The sequence below is a fragment of the Ictalurus punctatus genome, chromosome 11 (genome assembly GCF_001660625.3).
Source record: "Ictalurus punctatus breed USDA103 chromosome 11, Coco_2.0, whole genome shotgun sequence".
NCBI lineage: Eukaryota > Metazoa > Chordata > Actinopteri > Siluriformes > Ictaluridae > Ictalurus > Ictalurus punctatus.
This window is the reverse complement of record NC_030426.2, coordinates 23,973,699-23,996,198: the sequence shown is the minus strand read 5'-3', so window position 1 is coordinate 23,996,198 and position 22,500 is coordinate 23,973,699. Positions and strand designations below refer to the sequence as shown.

The 22,500-nt window shown below is 46.5% G+C and overlaps 1 protein-coding gene across 2 annotated transcripts in view; it reads left to right on the top strand.

Moving 5' to 3' along the window:
• The window catches only part of nbeal1 (neurobeachin-like 1), a 72,682-nt gene that overhangs the window by 38,421 nt on the left and 11,761 nt on the right, over positions 1-22,500 (top strand). For both annotated transcript variants that reach the window (XM_053683496.1, XM_053683495.1), the window contains 28 exons: positions 1,582-1,665; positions 1,747-1,845; positions 1,993-2,564; positions 2,707-2,839; positions 3,670-3,789; positions 4,683-4,929; positions 5,593-5,678; positions 6,985-7,074; positions 7,195-7,366; positions 7,514-7,647; positions 7,799-7,958; positions 8,069-8,171; positions 8,439-8,592; positions 9,908-10,066; positions 11,181-11,340; positions 11,575-11,663; positions 12,108-12,554; positions 15,267-15,442; positions 15,539-15,827; positions 15,969-16,334; positions 16,436-16,585; positions 17,177-17,334; positions 17,567-17,691; positions 17,836-17,959; positions 19,670-19,818; positions 20,445-20,578; positions 20,725-20,826; positions 21,845-21,940. In XM_053683496.1, coding sequence (XP_053539471.1) covers positions 1,582-1,665; positions 1,747-1,845; positions 1,993-2,564; positions 2,707-2,839; positions 3,670-3,789; positions 4,683-4,929; positions 5,593-5,678; positions 6,985-7,074; positions 7,195-7,366; positions 7,514-7,647; positions 7,799-7,958; positions 8,069-8,171; positions 8,439-8,592; positions 9,908-10,066; positions 11,181-11,340; positions 11,575-11,663; positions 12,108-12,554; positions 15,267-15,442; positions 15,539-15,827; positions 15,969-16,334; positions 16,436-16,585; positions 17,177-17,334; positions 17,567-17,691; positions 17,836-17,959; positions 19,670-19,818; positions 20,445-20,578; positions 20,725-20,826; positions 21,845-21,940 — 4,878 coding nt within the window. The remainder of the gene's footprint in view (positions 1-1,581; positions 1,666-1,746; positions 1,846-1,992; positions 2,565-2,706; positions 2,840-3,669; positions 3,790-4,682; positions 4,930-5,592; positions 5,679-6,984; positions 7,075-7,194; positions 7,367-7,513; positions 7,648-7,798; positions 7,959-8,068; positions 8,172-8,438; positions 8,593-9,907; positions 10,067-11,180; positions 11,341-11,574; positions 11,664-12,107; positions 12,555-15,266; positions 15,443-15,538; positions 15,828-15,968; positions 16,335-16,435; positions 16,586-17,176; positions 17,335-17,566; positions 17,692-17,835; positions 17,960-19,669; positions 19,819-20,444; positions 20,579-20,724; positions 20,827-21,844; positions 21,941-22,500) is intronic.

The window sequence follows — 22,500 nt, the reverse complement described above, 5'->3', positions numbered from 1 at the left end:
TGCATGGGTGAACGTGGTGTGTGTGTGTGTGTGTACACGTGTACACGTGTGTGTGCTGCTTCTGCATGGTCATATAAAGGAAAATATTTCATTGTCCAGTTCCCTGCTCTTCAAACCGCCAGCCATGATGGCTGTTTACAGTCGTGCCCAAAAGTTTGCGTACCCCTTGCAGCATCTGCTGAATCTTAATACTGATTTAGCAGATTTAATGGTGTTTTTTTACACCGATCATCCTTTTCAAAAGTTTACATCCCCCCCGGAGCTTAACTTATCGCGTTGCCTTCTTGAGCATCGGTGAACGTTCGCACCTTCTGTAATAGTCGTGTACGAGTCCCTCAGTCGTCCGCAGTGTGAAAAGACGGATCTCGGCATCATATAGCCGCTGTCGGAAAGGGGTCAGATATGCAGAAGATGCAGGACCTGGAGGATTTTATCTGAAGAACAGTGGGCAGTTTAACTGCTCAGGACAAACAAGGGACTCGTGAACAACTCTCACAAAACATAAACGCGACAAAATTGATCATCCAGGTAACGACGCACTGTATTAAGAATCAAGGGTGTGTAAACTTTTGAACGGGGTCATTTACAATGTAAACATCTGTTATGTGAAATAGCTCATTCAGGACAGGACTAAATAAAACAACATGGGTTTTTTTTTTTTTTTATGATCCGTCGTATTTTGTTAACGGTATTAAGATTTAGCAGATTCTGCAAGGGGTGTGCAAACTTTTGAGCACAAGTGTATGTGTGGGTTTTGTTCCCTCCACAGACATGTGTTTTCCATCCACCTGTTCGTTGCGCAAGAGGTGTTTCCTGAATAAAGCACTGAATTAGGATGGAGACTGATTGTTGAGTTCGTGTTCCCTCCTGTAACACCCTCCTGATAGACAGTGCTAATCAATCGGGGTCCTGGAGTACCCTTGTCCTGGACATTTTAGTGCTTTTCTGTCCCGGTTAAACCATCAATTAGCTAAAACCAGGCCGAAGTTGTGTTAGAGAAGTGAACAGTCCAGGAACAGGACGTACCAGAAGTGGATGGAAACACCTGGACCTGTCGGAGCAGGAAGCTGGGACTTTTTATGGTTGAGGGGACAAACTTAAAAACCTGAGTCGTAATCAGTCACTGACACTCCAGAAACTCTCCCAAAAACACTAAACACAAAGCTCCTGTACCGTCATGAATTATCTAAGGGTTTAGTACAGTGTTATTCATATTACAGGTTAGAATCATTTACCGAAATGTCCGTCGTTACTATGGTAACGATGCAACATGCGCATAATGCGTTAGTTCCTTTTGAATAACTCGTGCACATGTTGTACTAAACCTTTAAATAATTAAGGACATTTTTAAGAACAAGTGGGTCCTTGTTCTTAAAAAATAAGAGGAACACACACCTTCTACTGCTGCCTTTACCGTGTATCCAAACGATGCATCATAATTAATAACGAGGAACCCTAATTATCAAAAGGAAAGCGATCGGTTACTGTATCATTTCAATCCCGATTAAGCAAAGGCAGGAATAGAAGGTGCTGAAACCCTGTCGTTATGTCAGTTGATTGACGCGTGTTTCCACCTATCAGGTCTTTGAAGGCAGGCTGGACTCTCTCACCGTGGCAACGATCAAAACCCTCACCACGGTGATGCACAAATCGCCAGCCGCCAAGGTCAGTCTGACAGACACGCGTAAATTAGAAGTCATGTCACCAAGCTTTAGCACTGATTACTCATAAGCTCCTCCCATTCAGGAAGTGTTTAAGGAGCGGATCGGCTACAACCACCTGTACGAGGTGCTCGTCTCTCTGGGACAGCCGTCCAGGAACCTGCTGAAGGAGCTCATGAACATGGTGAGACGCGTACACCTGCCACCTTTATTCGTCTCCGCATGTTTGTTTCCGGATGTAGAATTCCAAGGTGACGGTTGCACCGTTTCCAAGCGCCACGGATTACAGCCATGTCAGCTTTGATCTGTGTGTTTGTGTCCGTCTGTGCAGGCGGTGGAGGGTGATCACTCCTCCGTGGGTTTCCTGGGGATCAGTAACGTGGAGCCGCTCCTCCTCCTGATCCGCTGGCTGCCGGAACTCGACTCGGCCGAGCTGCAGATCTTCGCGGCCGATCGGCTCCGGAGGATCTGCGCCTTAAACCGGCGCACGCGGGCCGCCTGCGTCAACGCGCGCATGCCGGAGTGTGTTCTCTCCACGCTCGAGAGAGACGCCCGTCTGCCGCGTGTATGTGCCGAGAGCCTTCTGACTCTTCTGGGCGCTCTCGGGGCGGAGTCTCTGAGCGGGGCCGAGCTCCAGCGCCTTCTGAGCCTCCTGCGGAACCCTGAGAACCGCCTTCATCCTTACACCGAGCCGGTGCTGCGCTCACTGCTCGCCATGCTCCGGAAGCACACGCTCCACAGCGCAACACACTACTTCGATCTGACCCCGCCCATGGCGGGTATCGCCGTGCCTACCATTTCCAGGTGGCCAGGCTCCGCCTTCAGCTTCTTGTCCTGGCTGTCGTTGGACCAGGACCAATTGGAACCAGCCGGCAAGGGTGAGAAGAGAAAGCAGTTATACAGGTAGGAGAGGTTTAGGGGAATTAGGGGTGGGCCCAATCAGAGTGCATCATAATAGTTTCCCTTCAAACAAACCATACATGTTTTCTCTTTGTGTGTGTGTGTGTGTGTGTGTGTGTGTGTGTGTGTGTGTGTGTGTGTGTAGTTTCTTTACGCCCGGAGGTACAGGGTTCGAGGCCTTCATAAGCTCCTCTGGCTCTCTGGTGGTGGCGGTGTGCAGTAAAAAGGAATACGTCACGGTCACGCTGCCTGATTACTGCTTCTGTGACTCACTGTGGGTCAGTGACATCACTACACACCGAAGACTACATATCCCAGCATTCCCTCTCACATAACCCAGGATAAGCTTATACATAACCCGGGATTCACTCTGAGAGAGGAAGGAGAATAGACAGACAGATATACGAATAGACAGACAGATGGTCAGATAGACGTGTAGATTTACAGATGGATAGACGAATAGACAGACAGATATATGAATAGACAGACAGATGGTCAGATAGACATAAAGAAACGGTGATAGATCGGCAGCTTATTAGTCAGATAGACGTACAAAGGGAAAAAAGTCAGAGCGATGGATAGACAGACGGATGTAAAGACAGACAAACGGTCAGACAGATAGATGGATGGATAGATACTCAGATGGATGGATAGATACTCAGATGGATGTATATGCAGACATACAGATGGATAGTCAGATGAACAAACATATAGACAGACGGGTGATCAATTACAAAGTTGGACGGTCAGATGGATGGAAAGTCTGATGCGTAACAAGACGCATTGTTAGATCTGTGTAGTAATTGGACAGCCATTGAGAAGGTGAATCGGACAGATGAGTCGGAGGTAGGCGCGTAGGTCCTTGTGTATTGTTCCAAACAGCACAGTGCGAATTGTAGCAAATAGCAAATGCAGCAGAAATAGAACGAGGCAATCAGGGAAGTCATAACGAAAGCTGAAACTGTTCTACTGTAATGATGATGATAACCGTGAACAGTGTGCGAAGTAGCAGATGTGTTGCGCAATTTCCAGACACTGTATCAGTATATTTGAGGATTGTAGAAAAAAAAAAAAAAAAACCCTGTTTCTCTTTATGTTGTCTTTTAAGCATTATATTGGCGTGGTGCATGTTCCTGGGAAGAGACCGTTCGGACAGAGTCTCGTCTACATCTACGTGGACGGGCAGCTGAAGTTGTCAGCACCGCTGAAGTACCCCAACATGGCCGAGGTGCTTATGACGTACACTTTCTCTGTACTACACACAAACACTCGGCACACACTAACACAATAGGGCATTAGGATCGTTAACAAATCTATCAGATAAGTATGAGGTGGAGAATATTCCATTGTTCCTTCTTATTGTGTTGGTTTCACTCTGGTTCTCTGTCAGGACGGTATCGACTGAACAAAACAAAAGGTGCAAGAACAGGTTCTTCTGCGAGAATAAATTTAGTCTTAATGTAACGACTTTTTTTTGTTAGAGCAGAAATTGAGGTACGAATAGATGCAGAAAGAGAAGATGATGCCATCTTGTTGCTTTTGTTCAGAACATTCTGTATGACAGGAGGTGATGGAGTCACATGATGACTGACAGATATGTGTCCAGACAGGCAGGCAGGCAGGCAGACAGGTGTCTAGACTGGCACACAGACAGACTGTCTGACTGATAGATGTGTCCAGACATGCAAACGAAGAGACAGACAAATATTAGACAATTGTCTACACAGAAAAACACACAGATAGACAGACAGGTGTCTAGACTGACTGACAGACAGACAGGTGTCTAGACTGACTGACAGACAGACAGGTGTCTAGTCTGACTGACAGACAGACAGGTGTCTAGTCTGACTGACAGACAGACAGGTGTCTAGTCTGACAGACAGACAGGTGTCTAGACTGACAGACAGACAGGTGTCTAGACTGACTGACAGACAGACAGGTGTATAGACTGACAGGTCTACAGACTGAGAGACAGACGGGCATCCAGACTGAGAGACAGACAGGCGTCCAGACTGACAGACAGACGGGTGTACAGGTTAAAAGAAATAAACTGATAAAAATGTAAAAATGAACTGATGGAAACACACAATGGCACACATTCTTGTCTGTCTCTCCTCCCAGGTGTTCACGTCATGCTGTATCGGCTCGGCAGGTCAGCGCACGACCACCCCTCCCCCGTCTCAGATCGCCGACCCCCCTCCATCTCGCACGTCTGTGTGGGGGGGGCTGTCCAGGCTGGCTCTGATCTCCCCAGGGACGCAGGACAGCGAGTGGGGACGACCCACATCACTGCAGGGACAACTGAGCACTGTGATGGTGTTTAGTGATGCTCTGAACACCAACACCATCAGAGCTCTGTACAACACAGGTATGGTATACAACTGTACAGAGAGACAGACAGGCAGAGAGATAGACAAGTACACAGACAAATAGACAGACTGTTAGAGATGTGTATAGAGAGATGGACAGACAAATAAAAAGACAGGTATATAGACAGATGTCCAGACAGACAGACAGACAGAAAACCGTTGAGACCAACAGACCCAGAGGTGTCCACACAGACAGACAGACAGGTGTCCAGGCTGTCATAGCGAAAAGACAGTCTGAAATACAGACAGGTCTACAGATAGACTGACAGACAGCTGTTGAGATAGACAGATGTCTACACAGGTGTCCACACAGACAGACAGATGTACAGGCAGACTAACATTCACACAAACAGAGAGGTGTCCAGAGTGACAGACAGACAGGTTTCCAGACAAACAAACAATCAGACAGACAGGAAGGTGTCCAGAGTGATATACAATTAAGCAGGTATACAGTCAAATAGACAGACAGACAGACAGATAGATAGATATATACTAGCAAATAGGCAGAAAGATACAAGCTATGTAACAGAGAGACAGATGGACAGACAGCTAGACTGAAATACATGAAATGAAGACAGGTAGACATGTAGAACAGAGAGATGTAATGTAATATTGGGCATCGTTTATGGTCTGAGTCTAAACTCTCCAGTTCCTCATTTCAGGGCCGAACTGCATTTCTCCCTTTAAGAGTCAGGAGGCGGAGCTCGGTGACCTCAGCACCAAACTCCTCCTACACTATTCACCAAAGGTAAGTGGATGGAGCACGCTTATACAAGGAACAGAACAAGTGACCAACAGTGGTGGATTTAACCATGGAAACGCCGTCCACTGTGGACGTGTCCAGATCCACACAACCTATTCACGATATTAATGCACCGTGGACGTGTCCCAATTCACACTCCCTATTCACGTTATTAATGCACCGTGGACGTGTCCCAATTCACACCCCCTATTCACGTTATTAATGCACCGTGGACGTGTCCCAATCCACACTCCCTATTCACTTTACTAATGCACCGTTGACGTGCCCCAATCCACACTCCCTATTCACTTTATTAATGCACCGTTGACGTGTCCCAATCCACACTCCCTATTCACTTTATTAATGCACCGTTGACGTGTCCCAATCCACACTCCCTATTCACTTTATTAATGCACCGTGGACTTTTCCCAATCCACACTCCCTATTCACTTTATTAATGCACCGTGGACGTGTCCCAATCCACACTCCCTATTCACTTTATTAATGCACCGTTGACGTGTCCCAATCCACACTCCCTATTCACTTTATTAATGCACCGTGGACTTTTCCCAATCCACACTCCGTATTCACTTTATTAATGCACCATGGACGTGTCCCAATCCACACTCCCTATTCACTTTATTAATGCACCGTGGACGTGTCCCAATCCACACTCCCTATTCACTTTATTAATGCCCTGTGTTCGTGTCCCAATCCACACTCCCTATTCACTTTATTAATGCACCGTGGACTTTTCCCAATCCACACTCCGTATTCACTTTATTAATGCACCATGGACGTGTCCCAATCCACACTCCCTATTCACTTTATTAATGCACCGTGGACGTGTCCCAATCCACACTCCCTATTCACTTTATTAATGCCCTGTGTTCGTGTCCCAATCCACACTCCCTATTCACTTTATTAATACACCATAGACATGTCCCAATCCACACTCCCTATTCACTTTATTAATGCCCTCTTGTCGTGTCCCAATCCACACGTCCTATTCACTTTACGGTAGATCAGAAACACTATCATTAATGCACGGTGGACGTGTCCCAAACCACACGCCCTAGTTAGAATGTAGGCCACCTGAACGATATCACAACTGTCTCAATGTCCAAAACCACACACACCTCACTTGCACTGAGTTCTGGATATTCTGTTGTTTTCGTTTATAATGTGTAATACGCACATTAACACCTTGCACTGTAGATTGAGATTGAGTTTGTAGCATAGTGCACTACACAGTGAGTACGCCGTGATTTGGGACGTGCAGTACTGAAACGTTTCCCCTGGCTCCTGTTAGGCCTGTAGGAACCCTATCTGTGTGGACCTGTCCCCTAATCTACTGCACGGACGACTGACGGGGAATAAAGTGGTCAACTGGGACGTCAAGGTGGGGGAGGCAACACACACACACACACACACACACGTGTGTCTTCATGCATTGTGTTTCACTGATTATGCACTCTGTGTATGTGTGTGTGTGTGTGTGTGTGTGTGTGTGTGTGTGTAGGACATCATTAACTGTATCGGAGGACTTCCTGTGTTGTTCCCCATTCTGGAGCAGCTGACCTTCTTGACCCCTGAACAGCACAATGGCTTCTCGGGGTCAGAGGGCGTGACCCCTGAGGCTACCACGCCCACTGATGGAGACTGGGTCATACTGCCTACCAGCAGAGCCTCAGGTGTGTGTGGGGGTGTGTGTGTGTGTGTGTGTGTGTGCGCGCGCACGCTCTGGTCTTGGATCTCATTAACATCTTATAGTGCTGTTAATCATTGTCTCTTATGTGTGTGTGTGTGTGTGTGTGTGTGTGTGTGTGTGTGTGTTTCAGAGGCCCGTTTGGAGAAAAATCTTGCTGCGACCTTCCTGTTAGTGTTGAAGCACTTCCTGCACAGACACACAATAAACCAGGAGACGCTGCTGCACACACACAGTGTGGCCACCCTCGCTGCCCTGCTGCAGAAGGTACATACACCACACATACACTGTCTGTCTACCTGTCTGTCTACCTGTCTGTCTGTCTGTCTGTCTGTCTCTTGATTTCATTTACAGTATTACATGTAATATACCAATATCATAATCTTTTCTCTGTGTGTGTGTGTGTGTGTGTGTGTAGCTGCCTGCTTTTCTGGTGGACGTGAGTGTGTTGGTCGCCGTACAGCTGCTGATCGAGCAGGTGACCTATGAGAAGAATCCCCAACTCCTGCAACAGCTGCACACACACCTGCTGTTCAACTTCAACATCTGGAACCAAGGAGACTTTCCCCTGCGCATCGGTCAGTCTCTTTGTGGTGTGCGCGCGCGCGCGCGCGTGTGTGTGTGTGTGTGTGTGTGTGGGTGTTTGTTTTAAGTTCTTCTGTGATAGTGTTTATTTGTTGTGCTGAAGGTCACATCCAGTACATGTCCACCGTCGTCAAAGACAACAGGAAGCAGTTCAGGAAAAAATACGGCGTGCAGTTCCTGCTCGACACGGTCCGCCTTTACTATAGGTGAGAAGCGATTTCCCATAATGCTTCACTCCTGTGTTTCGTTACTGTAATTCAATCACAGGTTTATATCGACGAATTCTAATAATAAACTGATATATTAACAGCGTAAATCTCTGAGCAGATGGTTTCAGCTATATTTGGGTGGTAGAGGAAGTGGATGAAGGCGTGTCAGTGGACACATCGCAACATTTTTAGGAACAGTATTTTTCTCACCTCTTCACTTTTGCCCGTCTTTTTCCCCCCATCCTGCCAATTCTCTCCGAGTAGCGGGAATCGCGAGGGCGATATGAGCGAGGACGACGTTCGGACCATCAGAGCGTCGCTTTGTGGCCTTCTCAGGTATTACATCAGCAAAGGCGTGAGTCAGGACGAGATCCAGAGCATTCTGGGATACATCGCTGCTATCGGAGATGAAGAGCAGGTGAGGGATAGGGTGAAAAACTACAGAGTGCTATTTAGGGCGATATTGACGTAAGAATCTTAGAACCGCATTATGGTGAGAAATGCTTTTCTACTTAATACAACCCCAGTTCCAAAAAAGTTGGGACGCTGTGTGAAACGTAAATAAAAACAGAACGATTTGCAAATCTCATAAACCCGTATGTTATTCACAACAGAACCTAGAAAACATACCGGATGTTTTAAACTGAGGAAATGTACCGTTTTAATGGAACAAAAGAAGGGGGTTTTGAATTTGATGGCCGCAGCGTGTCTCAAAAAAGTTGGGACGGGTTCAACAAAAGGCTATGATAAATAGTGAAAAATGGACTTTACCCATTTATCTGCACTATCATCCTTTCAGCCGTCTTTCAGTACATGTCATGTGGCTATCACTTGCCTGTATCTTTGCGCACGGACAATCTTCTAATTTACCGCACTAGTATTTCTGGGTTTTTTTTTTTTTTTCCCCGCACACTTTTGATTTGATTAGGTATTCTACATTCATATTACGTACTTGCATATCATGATGTGTGTAACCGTATGTGAAGTGTAAAGACTAATCAGCACTATTAGTGTTACAAATGCGACCCGATTTGGCTTGGTCATTCATCATCTTATTACAAGTTTAAAACGTGATCCATTACAAAACAACATTCGCCGCCAAACGCTACAACAGCAACCGTGTCCGCTAAGCGCCGGCGTTCTCCAACACACCGACGCACCGGGTGTGCGTTCTAAGCTGAGTCATCATCTTTGATGAGTCTGTGCTGAAGTGCAAATTAGAAGCATGTCGCCTCTTTACCGCGTCTCTCTATTCCGCTGAGACCTTTAATTCAGTAATGTGTCATTTAATTAGGCATGTCTTTCCTGCAGGCTTTCCGGCCCACTCTCAGTCACATGTCACTAATTCGATTAGAGCAGCATGTCGGTCTCATCAATAGCTGGGTTTATTAAGCTTACGGTCCTGATGATCCGGTTTATAATTATCCGTCATTAAAAAGGATACGGTTTGCCACGGAGATTATTGTCTGTGGTAAAATTCTCTTCTAGAAGCCCCGTGAGCCGACTCGTGACCAGAAGTCGCAAGAAATACAACGTCGATGCAGGCGAGGCCTACATGTAGCCGTAAAAATTCAAGCTTCTAGTTCTGACGGTTCTAATGTCGACGCCTGCTTTGATGCCCGTGCCGTAATGTGTTTTTTGGACTCGGAGCTGAGCGTGTTTTCTCCAAGCTGAATTGTTTGTGTATTTGTCATGTTGTTACAGATTGTGTTTGTGTTTTTTGTGTGTTGTAGCTATGTAGTATTTTAGACCTGCTGCTGAATCTTCTCCAGACGAGCGCGTCACGCGATCAGCTTTTCCTGTTGCTGTTCGAGCCGGGAGCGGCCGATTCCTGCTACTCGCTGCTGCTCAATCACAAATACTCTGACCGCCTCCGAGAGCTCATTTTCAAGGTCACACACCAGTGGTCACCATCTTACACCAATATTTACCATCGTACACCACTGTTCACCATCTTACACCAATATTTACCATCGTACACCACTGATCACCATCTTACACCAATATTTACCATCGCACACCACTGTTCACCATCTTACACCAATATTTACCATCGTACACCACTGATCACCATCTTACACCAATATTTACCATCGCACACCACTGATCACCATCTTACACCAATATTAAACCATCGTACACCAGTGATCACCATCTTACACCAATATTTACCATCGCACACCAGTGTTCACCATCTTACACCAATATTTACCATCGCACACCAGTGATCACCATCTTACACCAATATTTACCATCGTACACCAGTGTTCACCATCTTACACCAATATTTACCATCGTACACCAGTGTTCACCATCTTACACCAATATTAAACCATCGTACACCAGTGGTCACCATCTTACACCAATATTAACCATCGCACACCACTGATCACCATCTTACACCAATATTTACCATCGCACACCAGTGTTCACCATCTTACACCAATATTTACCATCGTACACTGACGTTCACCATCTTACACCAATATTAAACCATCGTACACTGACGTTCACCATCTTACACCATGGTTCACTATCTTAAACCAATAATTACCATCTTACACCACCATTCACCATCTCGCACACCAATATTTACCACCTTACACCAACATTCACCATTTTACCCCAACGTTCACCATTGTACACAAGTGCTCACCATCCTACACAGAGATTCACAATTTGATTCCCGTGTTCACCATTGTACACCACTGATCACCATCTTGTGCCGACTTTCACACCATCATACACGCCAGTATTTTCCATCTAAGACCAGTGTTTGCCATCTTGCACCAACCTTCATCACCTTACACCAACCTTCATCATTTTGCACCATTCTCCATCACACACACCAGTGTTCACCACCACACACTGATTTATTGTGTATCAGGAATGTCAGTGTGTGTTGGTATTTAGCCTACATTGACTGTTTACAATCCTGTATCGGAGCATTAAATGCTGTTTCCTCATACTGACTTCAGGTGTGTGTGTGTGTGTGTGTGTGCGCAGCTGTTTGAGCGCATGCTGAGGTGTGACCATGTGTATGAGAAGAGTAAGCAGCGGCTGAGGCTGCGAGAAGTAGGCTACTCTGGCCTCACACTCCTCTTCCCTGACCTTCACATCACCCCCACACTCGTCAAGTGCCTCCTCAACCAAATCCTCCACACAGGTCTGTGTGAACATAACGAACGTCCGTGTGTCACATCTATGAGATGATATAGTCAGATGTGAAGGTGTCCCTAGACAAATTCACTTCCTTCTCTTCTCGATTCCTTTCCTCACTTCCTCAGAGGGAGGAGTTAAGAAGTTAGGAAAGGAAACGAAGAGGTGAAATTAGAGAAATGGGATACAACCCTCTGTTGACTGTCTCTGACCTTATGCCCTTTTGACCTCTGACTTATAGACACTGTAGTGAACTTTAAGGATCTGATGGCTCTCGTGCAGTTGACTCATCGGGCTGAACTGAGCGTGCGCATGCTCATCTGCAAGAGGGTAATAGCTCGGAGGACTTACTGCCCTATGTGTTAAACTCTCTCTCTCTCTCTCTCTCTCTCTCTCTCTCTCTCTCCTTTCTGTCTCTAGATCAGCTCTGTTTTTTGTCTTATTAATATCAAAGACAAATTAAAAAAAAAATCGAGGCCGGTGAGGGAAATACAGTTTATAACTACTGTAACATGGCTTGATAACATATCTGGACCTAACTTGTTTAACAGACGTTCCACAACATTAACAGTAACCATAAATGGATAAAAAATACAACATACAAAATTATAAGAGTTTAGCCATACATTGTATATAGATTATTATTTGTATTGTAGTAGTATTGTCTTGCATACTTTTCAGATATATAAAGTTATAAATCACCATTTAAAAATTTAAAATGTATTGTAGAACATTTATAATGAAGTATAATTGTGCGTGTGTGTGTGTGTGTAGTTATATTCCCTGGTGCAGTCTCAGGCAGACGCAGCGCTACAGCTGTCCCGTCAGCCATGTTGGCAGGACACACTGATCCGAGTGTTGGTGCGGAGCTGCAGCGGTGACTCCGGTTCGGGGAGGGCCGACTCGGTCAGCCTGGGCAGCGTCGGCTCGAACCGGGCGGAACTTCCTGTGTGTGTAGAGAATCTGGAGGAGAACGGAGAAGTGCTGTCTCTTTCTGAAACCCCCAGCGAGACCTCACGGAGCAGGGGGCTGAGTCTGGACCTGAGCCAGGTTCATGCGCTTGAGCCGGGTGACAGCGGGAGTCAGACTCCCTCACCACTGGACAACGCCAAACCCTTCCCTGGTAGCGCCCCCGAACGAGAAACCACTTCCTCTCTGGGAGATGACAGCTTCCTGTTCAGCGATAATCTCTCTCTGGGAGAGTCTTTTAACAGTTCAGAGGTAAAATGGCGCTATGAGGAATGGTATAATAGAAATTGACATTCATCCACCTGTTCATCTACACATCCACCCGTCCGTCCCCTCGCTTGTGTATCCGCACACCCGTCCATTTATCCATTCTCCCATCCACCTGTACAATAGCTCCATCTACCCTCTATCTATCCCCCTGTCCATTCATCCATCCATCCATCTATCTATCATTAAATCCACCTGCTTGTATATTACATCCACCCACCCATCCACCCTTACAGTCCATCCATACCTCCGTACAATCCATCTGTTCACCTGTCTGTCTATCCATCCATCCATCCACACATCCGTTCTTTCGATACTTCCTTTCACCTGTACAGTCCATCTATCTGCCTGTCTATCCATCCGTCCACCCCAGACATCCATCTATCCATCAATTCATCCATCCACACATCCATCCACACATCCATCTATCCACACATCCGTCCATCTATCCACACATCCGTCCATCCACACATCTGTCCATCCATCCACACGTCCATCCATCCACACATCCGTCCACCCATCCACACGTCCATCCATCCATCCACATGTCCGTTCATCCACACATTCATCCATCCACACATCCGTCCATCCATCCACACATCTATCCACACATCCGTCCATCCATCCACACATCTATCCACACATCTATCCACACATCCGTCCATCCATCCACACGTCCGTCCATCCACACATCCGTCCATCCATCCACACATCTATCCACACATCCGTCCATCCATCCACACGTCCGTCCATCCACACGTCCATCCATCCATCCACATGTCCGTTCATCCACACATCCGTCCACCCATCCACACGTCCGTCCATCCACACGTCCATCCATCCATCCACATGTCCGTTCATCCACACATCCATCCATCCACACATCCGTCCATCCATCCACACGTCCATCCATCCACACATCTGTCCATCCATCCACACGTCCATCCATCCACACATCCGTCCACCCATCCACACGTCCATCCATCCACACATCCGTCCATCCATCCACACGTCCGTCCATCCATCCACATGTCCGTTCATCCACACATTCATCCATCCACACATCCGTCCATCCATCCACACGTCCGTCCATCCATCCATCCACACATCCGTCCATCCATCCACACGTCCATCCATCCACACATCCGTCCACCCATCCACACATCCGTCCATCCACACATCCGTCCATCCATCCACACGTCCATCCATCCACACATTCGTCCATCCATCCACACGTCCATCCATCCACACATCCGTCCACCCATCCACACGTCCATCCATCCACACATCTGTCCATCCATCCACACATCCATCCATCCACACATTCGTCCACCCATCCACACGTCCGTCCATCCACACATTCGTCCACCCATCCACACGTCCATCCATCCACACATCCGTCCACCCATCCACACGTCCATCCATCCACACATCTGTCCATCCATCCACACGTCCATCCATCCACACATCCGTCCATCCATCCACACGTCCATCCATCCACACATCCGTCCATCCATCCACACGTCCGTCCATCCACACATTCGTCCACCCATCCACACGTCCGTCCATCCACACATCCGTCCATCCATCCACACGTCCGTCCATCCACACATTCGTCCACCCATCCACACGTCCGTCCATCCACACATCCGTCCATCCATCCACATGTCCGTTCATCCATACATTCGTCCACACGTCCATCCATCCACACATCCGTCCACCCATCCACACGTCCATCCATCCACACATCTGTCCATCCATCCACACGTCCATCCATCCACACATTCATCCATCCATCCACACGTCCATCCATCCACACATCCGTCCACCCATCCACACGTCCATCCATCCATCCACATGTCCGTTCATCCACACATTCATCCATCCACACATCCGTCCATCCATCCACACGTCCGTCCATCCACACATTCGTCCATCCATCCACACGTCCATTCATCCACACATCCGTCCATCCATCCACACGTCCATCCATCCACACATCCGTCCACCCATCCACATGTCCGTCCATCCACACATTCATCCATCCACACATCCGTCCATCCATCCACACGTCCGTCCATCCATCCATCCACACGTCCGTCCATCCATCCATCCACACGTCCGTCCATCCACACATCCGTCCATCCATCCACACGTCCGTCCATCCATACACACGTCCATCCATCCACATGTCCGTTCATCCACACATTCATCCATCCACACGTCCGTCCATCCATCCACACGTCCGTCCATCCACACATCTGTCCATCCATCCACACGTCCATCCATCCACACGTCCGTCCATCCATCCACACGTCCGTCCATCCATCCACATGTCCGTCCATCCATCCACACGTCCGTCCATCCATCCACACGCCCGTCCATCCACACATCCGTCCATCCATCCACACATCCGTCCGTCCATCCACACGTCCATCCATCCATCCACACGTCCATCCATCCACACGTCCATACATCCACACCTCCATTTTTTCAATACATCCTTTCACCTGTACAGTCCATCTTTCTGCCTGTCTATCCATCCATCCACCTGTCCACCCCAGACAGCCATCCATCCTTCCATCTATCAATTCATCAATCTATGCATCGGTCTTTTCTTCTGTTTAACAGAAACTACCAAGCATTAAGTGATTTCAGCGTGTGTGTGTGTGTGCACGTGTGTGTGTGTGTGTGTAGCGCACGGAGGAGGAGTTGGCGCGGATGATTTTGGAGATCGTGCTGTGTGTAATGTGGAAGGGCGTGTCTGGCTCGGATGATGCAGCATGGCTGGAGAGGGGACAGGTGTTCTCCGCTCTCACCAAACTGGGCACAGCTAACGAGCTCCTCCTGCCCGTCGACCACATCAAACTCAGGTACTACACTCACACCGTTATTTACCGACTTCTTTCGTTTTTTACATTTTTTTTGATCTGTTTCTAACCGTCACTGCTCTGTGTGCGCATGTGCAGTCTGTTGGAGCGGATGCTGGAGTGCGCTGTGAGTGATAACCGGGATTGTGTGGCAGCCATGTTGCCGGAGCACACGGAAAACGCGGTGCGACTGCTGCACGTGGTGCAGGACTTCCTGCAGGCCGAGGGGCTGGTAAACCCGGCACTGTGGAGCGAGAGGCTGCTGGACGACACGGTCACGCTGATGGACGGCCTCATGGTGTGGTACACTGCCGGAACACAGTGGCGCCAGCTCTCACAGCTCGGCCTCAGGCTCTTACTTGGATTTATGGCCCAGCCTGACCCTCAGGTCAGTGTGTGTAGGGTCCAGCCCTCCTCATATGGGCCTGAAAACTCAGTTTAAGGTTGAAGTTCTCTGGTAGTGAGCAGAAGCTTCAGTGATGGCGAGAAAACGCGCTCACGTGTGTGTGTGTGTGTGTGTGTGTGTTAGGTGTGTGCCATGGCAACGGCGAAGCTGAATGGGATCCTACAGATGAAAACCGTAGAGTCTCAGGACGAGGCGTGTTTCCTGCTCGGCCGGGTCGAGTGCATCCTTCAGCGCTCTCTGGGCGAACAGAAGGAAACGGACGGGACACGGAAGGATGGATCGAAAGAGGTGGATCGGAGAAGAAGGGAAGAGGAGACGTACGCGTTCCTGGTCCCTCTACTCCGAACGCTCCTGTCCAAAGTGCACAAGCTGCTGTACATGGAGCTGCACCTCCCCTCGCTTCCGAACTGCAACGGCAGCTCGTCGTTCTTTGAGGACTTCCAGCTGTACTGCAGCTCACCCGAATGGAGGGTGTACCTCGACAAATACGTGCGTGCTCGAGTCCGAGATGCAGAAACTGGGCAGGAAAGCGCATTTCGTAGCAAATTGGCACGTGGCAGGTGCGTAACCGTATCCGTTTCTCTCCTCAGATCATCCCGTACATGAAGCAGTACGAGCTCGAGACGTTCAGTCAGGGACATGAGAACATGGCTCTGTATTGGAAGGACTGCTACGAAGCCTTCATGGTGAACCTACACTGCCGGGAGAGGGAGCGAGGCGAGAGCAAGATCCGATTTCAGGTATCACGTACGCTAAGGGGTTGCGGTAGGGTTGGACGATATATCGATATCGTGATAAATGATTTCGCGATACAATTTTCTGAGATATTGTTGGTATGGTGGTGTATTTTTATTATTTTTTATTTTACAAATTAAAAGGTACTGAATGGATGCCTTTCATTTGACTTGACATCATTTAATTAATTAATTAATTAATTAATTAATTAATTTTTACTTAATCCTCTTTGCCTTTGTAGGCATTAAAGTAAAGCATCATCAAACTCAGTTTAACGTTGTTGTTTTTTTGTTTGTTTATTTTACTACAGTTTGTTAGCTAGATAACATATCGTGATACGCTTCATGTATCGTTTCGTGACATGTCCTCGAGTATCGTGATATGATATTTTTGCCATATCGTCCAGCCCTAGGTTGCAGGAACATTCTTTTTTGACTAGTTGATTTCGAAAAAAAGCAAAGGTGTTTTCATAAAACATATACATGTAACGTGTTGTCACCTAACATTACGACGACTTTCTTGAGTCCTGATGAAATCTAGCGAGTCGAAGCGGACCGGACCGGTACGTAAACTAGGCGTTTTTATTTAACACACAGGATCAGTTCGTGGAGCCGTTTAGCCGGCGAGCTCGTCAGGAGAACCTGAGGTACAACAGCATGCTGAAGCAGATGCACACGCAGAACAGCGCCGTCGTCAGGCAGTGGAAAGCGGCACGGCGGTGTCTCCTGGGTGATCGAGGACCCTGGGCTTACAGGTCAGTGTGTGTCCTCGGGTTTACGGACAGTTTATGCTACACGGTTACAGAAAGGGGCTTGTGGGTAAATCCGTACCTGTTATTTTTATACTTTAATATATGGAGGTTTTTGTACACATTGAGATGATAAATACAGAAAGGTTATTGGAACACTGGAAATGTGATTATATGTATACTATAGGGGGTGTGTGTGTGTGTGTGTGTGTGTGTGTGTGTGTGTGTGTGTGTGTAGGCAGCAAAAGGAGATTCACTGGAAGTTGTCGAGTGCAGAGAATTACTCCCGTATGCGTCTGAAGTTGGTGAGGAACTACAACTTCGACCCTCACAAAGAGGCTAGCGCTCTGAGAGACAATCTGGGTAACACACACACACACACACACACACACACAACACACACACACATCACTCTAGAAAAACATGCTTTTTATTACTGTATACGTATTACTGGTCTACAAGTAGTGTGTGTGTGTGTGTGTGTGTGTGTGTGTGTGTGTGTTACAGGTGTGCAACATCAGAAGGTGAACACTGAGTCTTTGTTGTTGGAGGCTGTGAAGCAAGTGAAGGTCAGCGACCTCGAGGACGAAATCCTGGAGCTGCCGGAGGAGGATCCAAGCGGGAACACACAGTGAGATGTGCACACACGCGCGCGCACACACACACACACACACACACATTATTCCATCCGGCCCATCCATCCATCCACCTGTTCGTCCATCAACCCATCATTCTCTTCATCCATCAGTCCATTATTTCATCCATCCATCAGTCCATTATTTCATCCATCCATCAGTCCATTATTCCATCCATCCATCAGTCCATTATTTCATCCATCCATCAGTCCATTATTTCATCCATCCATCAGTCCATTATTTCATCCATCCATCAGTCCATTATTCCATCCATCCATCAGTCCATTATTTCATCCATCCATCAGTCCATTATTTCATCCATCCATCAGTCCATTATTTCATCCATCCATCAGTCCATTATTTCATCCATCCATCCATCAGTCCATTATTTCATCCATCCATCCATCAGTCCATTATTTCATCCATCCATCAGTCCATTATTTCATCCATCCATCAGTCCATTATTTCATCCATCCATCCATCCATCAGTCCATTATTTCATCCATCCATCAGTCCATTATTTCATCCATCCATCCATCCATCAGTCCATTATTTCATCCATCCATTCATCCATCAGTCCATTATTTCATCCATCCATCAGTCCATTATTTCATCCATCCATCAGTCCATTATTTCATCCATCCATCAGTCCATTATTTCATCCATCCATCCATCCATCAGTCCATTATTTCATCCATCCATCCATCAGTCCATTATTTCATCCATCCATCAGTCCATTATTTCATCCATCCATCCATCCATCAGTCCATTATTTCATCCATCCATTCATCCATCAGTCCATTATTTCATCCATCCATCAGTCCATTATTTCATCCATCCATCCATCCATCAGTCCATTATTTCATCCATCCATTCATCCATCAGTCCATTATTTCATCCATCCATCAGTCCATTATTTCATCCATCCATCAGTCCATTATTTCATCCATCCATCCATCCATCCATCAGTCCATTATTTCATCCATCCATCAGTCCATTATTTCATCCATTTATCCATCAGTCCATTATTTCATCCATCCATCAGTCCATTATTTCATCCATCCATCAGTCCATTATTCCATCCTTCCATTCATAAATCAGTCCATTATTTCATCATCCATTCATCCGTCAATCCATCCATTCATCCATCGGTCCATCCATTATTCCATCAGTCCATCCCTTTGTCCATCAATCAATCAATAACTTCAACCATCAGTACATTATACCATCCATCCATCTATCCATCCATCCATCAATCCCTTCATCCTTTGTTCTTTTACTTCCTCCATTCAGTAATCCCTTCATTCGTCAATACATCTGTCAGTCATTCGCATCAAACCTCAGTCCATTATTCCATCCGCACGTCTATCCATCGAACTGTGTTCTGAGGGAAGAACATGACTTCAGCTGATGGACCTACAGATGGTCGGTTTTAACTCTGAGATGACTTTTGGTCCGATGCTCTAGATAACAGTGTCACACAGTGTCACAAACCACACAAACAGGTCTCACCGAGACACCGAACAACTGCACACAGCTGTCTGATCCCAAGCAAGCGTGTGATTATTTCAGCATGCACTTCACACTGTTCCAATCTGAGGCTATAAACTTCTCTTACCAGCTCTGTAGATCCGATACAAAACTAAAACTAGTCACACACACACACACACACTTGTGGGTCACTGACCACTCTATCCTGCTGTCAGGGCGGACGATGAGGACGCGGGTCAGAAGGAGAAGTTGGTGATGATGGAGGACTGTGAGCTGGTCACTGTGGTGGATGTGTTTCCTGGTCGGCTGGAGATCACAAACCAGCACATTTACTTCTACGACAGCAGCACTGAGAAAGAGGAGGGTGAGTATATGTGTGTGTGTGTGTGTGTGTGGTAATATTTCTGTCTACGTGTAACAGTAACGGCTCATATTAGATTTGAACCATGCAAACTTTTGCACTTTATTAAACGTACGAATTCCCTTCATCCTGTAAAGAACGAATGGAACGCGGGTGAGCATGCTGTTATGGGAAAATAATCAATGACATAACACTGCTTCCACCCTGAACTTTTTATTCCTGTTATCCCTCAGCAATTTGCCAAACATTAAGATTGATTTATTTCTTGATGAACGACGCCGTACGTTTTATCCGGTAACAGTTGTGGAACGCCCATGAAACGAGTCACTTCCCGTCATCGCTTCCGTTATAGCGGAGCTGTAGACGGTCGTTTAAAAAAGACGCAGCTTGTCATATTAGAAATAAAAGACACACTCCTCTGTACTGCTGATTTCTCCGCTGTCAGAACGCTGCTCTTGACACTGACACTGGAGACTCCTTACATAACACAAATAGTAAAAATGTCAGGAGAAAAAAAAAATCAACAATCACACACACTTAAGCACAGTCACATGAAGGTTCATTTGTGTCTGTGTTTAACGCAACCTCCGTTCATCTGCTATCAGTAATGCTGTGTGTGTGCGTGGCAGGTGTGGGTCAGGATTTTAAATGGCCGCTGTCTCAGATCAGAGAGATTCACCTGCGTAGGTACAATCTCCGCCGCTCAGCCCTCGAGATCTTCCTCATTGATCAGACCAACTACTTCCTCAACTTCAACAAGGAGGTGAGACGCTCCCCCGGCTCTGTCCTAAATGTTCCTGAGCTGCAGAATTGAATAATATACGTGTACGTGTGTTTTTCAGTATAATACGTTCTCCCGGTCTGACATTTATTTGTTTGTTTGTTTATTTATTTATTTTAACCCGTCAGGTGCGTAATAAAGTCTACAACCGGATGCTGCTGCTCTGCTCTCTCTCTCTCCATGGCACTCGCTCGCCCCAGGAGCTCCTCAAGGCCTCTGGACTCACCCAGGTCAGAGGTTAAAGTTCAGCTCGTAGCTGCTTCATTGAGCCAGTCATTATTTCATTCATTTCAGACTTCATTCATTAGTCTGTTATTCTATCCGTCCATCCATCCATCCATCATTCTGTTCATTCATTAGTCTGTCTATCTATCTATCTATCTATCTATCTATCTATCCAAAGAATCCCTTCATCCATCAGTATATTCCATTATTCCATCCATTCAGCACTCCCTTTCTGTCAGTACATTATTCCATTCATCTATCCGTCCATCCATCCATCTATCCATCTCTTCACCAAATCATTCAATCCGTCCATCCATTATTCCCTTCATTCATCAGTCCATGATTCCATCCATCCATCCATCGTTCTGTTCATTCATCAATCCATCCAACAGTCCCTTCATATGTCACTGTTAATCCATCCATCCAACCATCCATCATTCTGTTCATTCATCAGTCTGTCTATCTATCTATCTATCCAAACAATCCCTTCATCCATCATTCCTTTATTCCATCCATTCAGCACTCCCTTTCTGTCAGTACATTATTCTATTCATCCACCCATCTGTCCATCCACTCATTACTCTGTTCATTCATCAGTCTATCTATCCATCCATCCAACAATCCCTTCAGCCATTAGTATATTCCATCCAGCCATACATCCATCTATCCCTCCACCAATTCCTTCATCCACCAGTATATTATTCCATCCATCTATCCATCCCTTCACCAATTCATTCAATTCGTCCAACCATTATTCCCTTCATTCATCAGCCCGTTATTCCATCCATCCATTTATCAATGCCGTTCTCCGTTAACCCATAATTCCTTCCATCCATCTCTCTCTTCATCTGTCAGTCCATCCATCCATGTATGCATCTGTCTATCTGCCATGGCGGCTGCTGATACAAGAGGACAGCATTCTCTTCAGTCCACACCGAGTGAGAGACTTGGTGTTGCCTTGGAGTGTTTAGTGAAGGAGAAGGATAAACTACTGTATAAAAACCCACTCTTGCTGCGTTTCAGAAATGGGTGAACAGGGAGATCTCAAACTTTGACTACCTGATGCAACTGAACACCATCGCAGGCAGAACCTACAACAACCTGGCTCAGTATCCTGTGGTACGGCTCTCGCACACACACACTACATCACTCTGCAGTGTGTTCTCAGTTTCCTGGACATTACTGTAGAAAACACACATCCGTCAAATGAGCACTGACGATAGCATAAGAGCTAATATAATGGATATACGTTAATAACAGTGCTGTGTCTAATCAGTCTCATTTTTATATAGTATTAAACACTGTATATAATATTTGTATATACAGTTGAAATCAAAATGATTCAACCCCCAGCTGTGAAATAGTTCAACACAACGAACGCTTCCCCGAAGTGGTTTCCGTTAATTCACCTGAAAAGGCGACTTATAATGACTTCTCCAGTCTCAAAATTATTCAACCCCCTGAATAGAATCCCTTACACCAGCACAAATATGCAAAACAGGTGTTGTCTCAAGCACACCTGATGGTAAAGTAATCAAGGGCTTCGTTAGTTGCACCAGATGTGTTTGAGCTGGAACACATGAAACACCTGAACTGGCTAGGGGTAGAAAATGGATGAAACACCTGGACGGGGCAGAAAAAGGAAGCCATCAATGGCTGCAAGCAGATTTCTGAGGTTG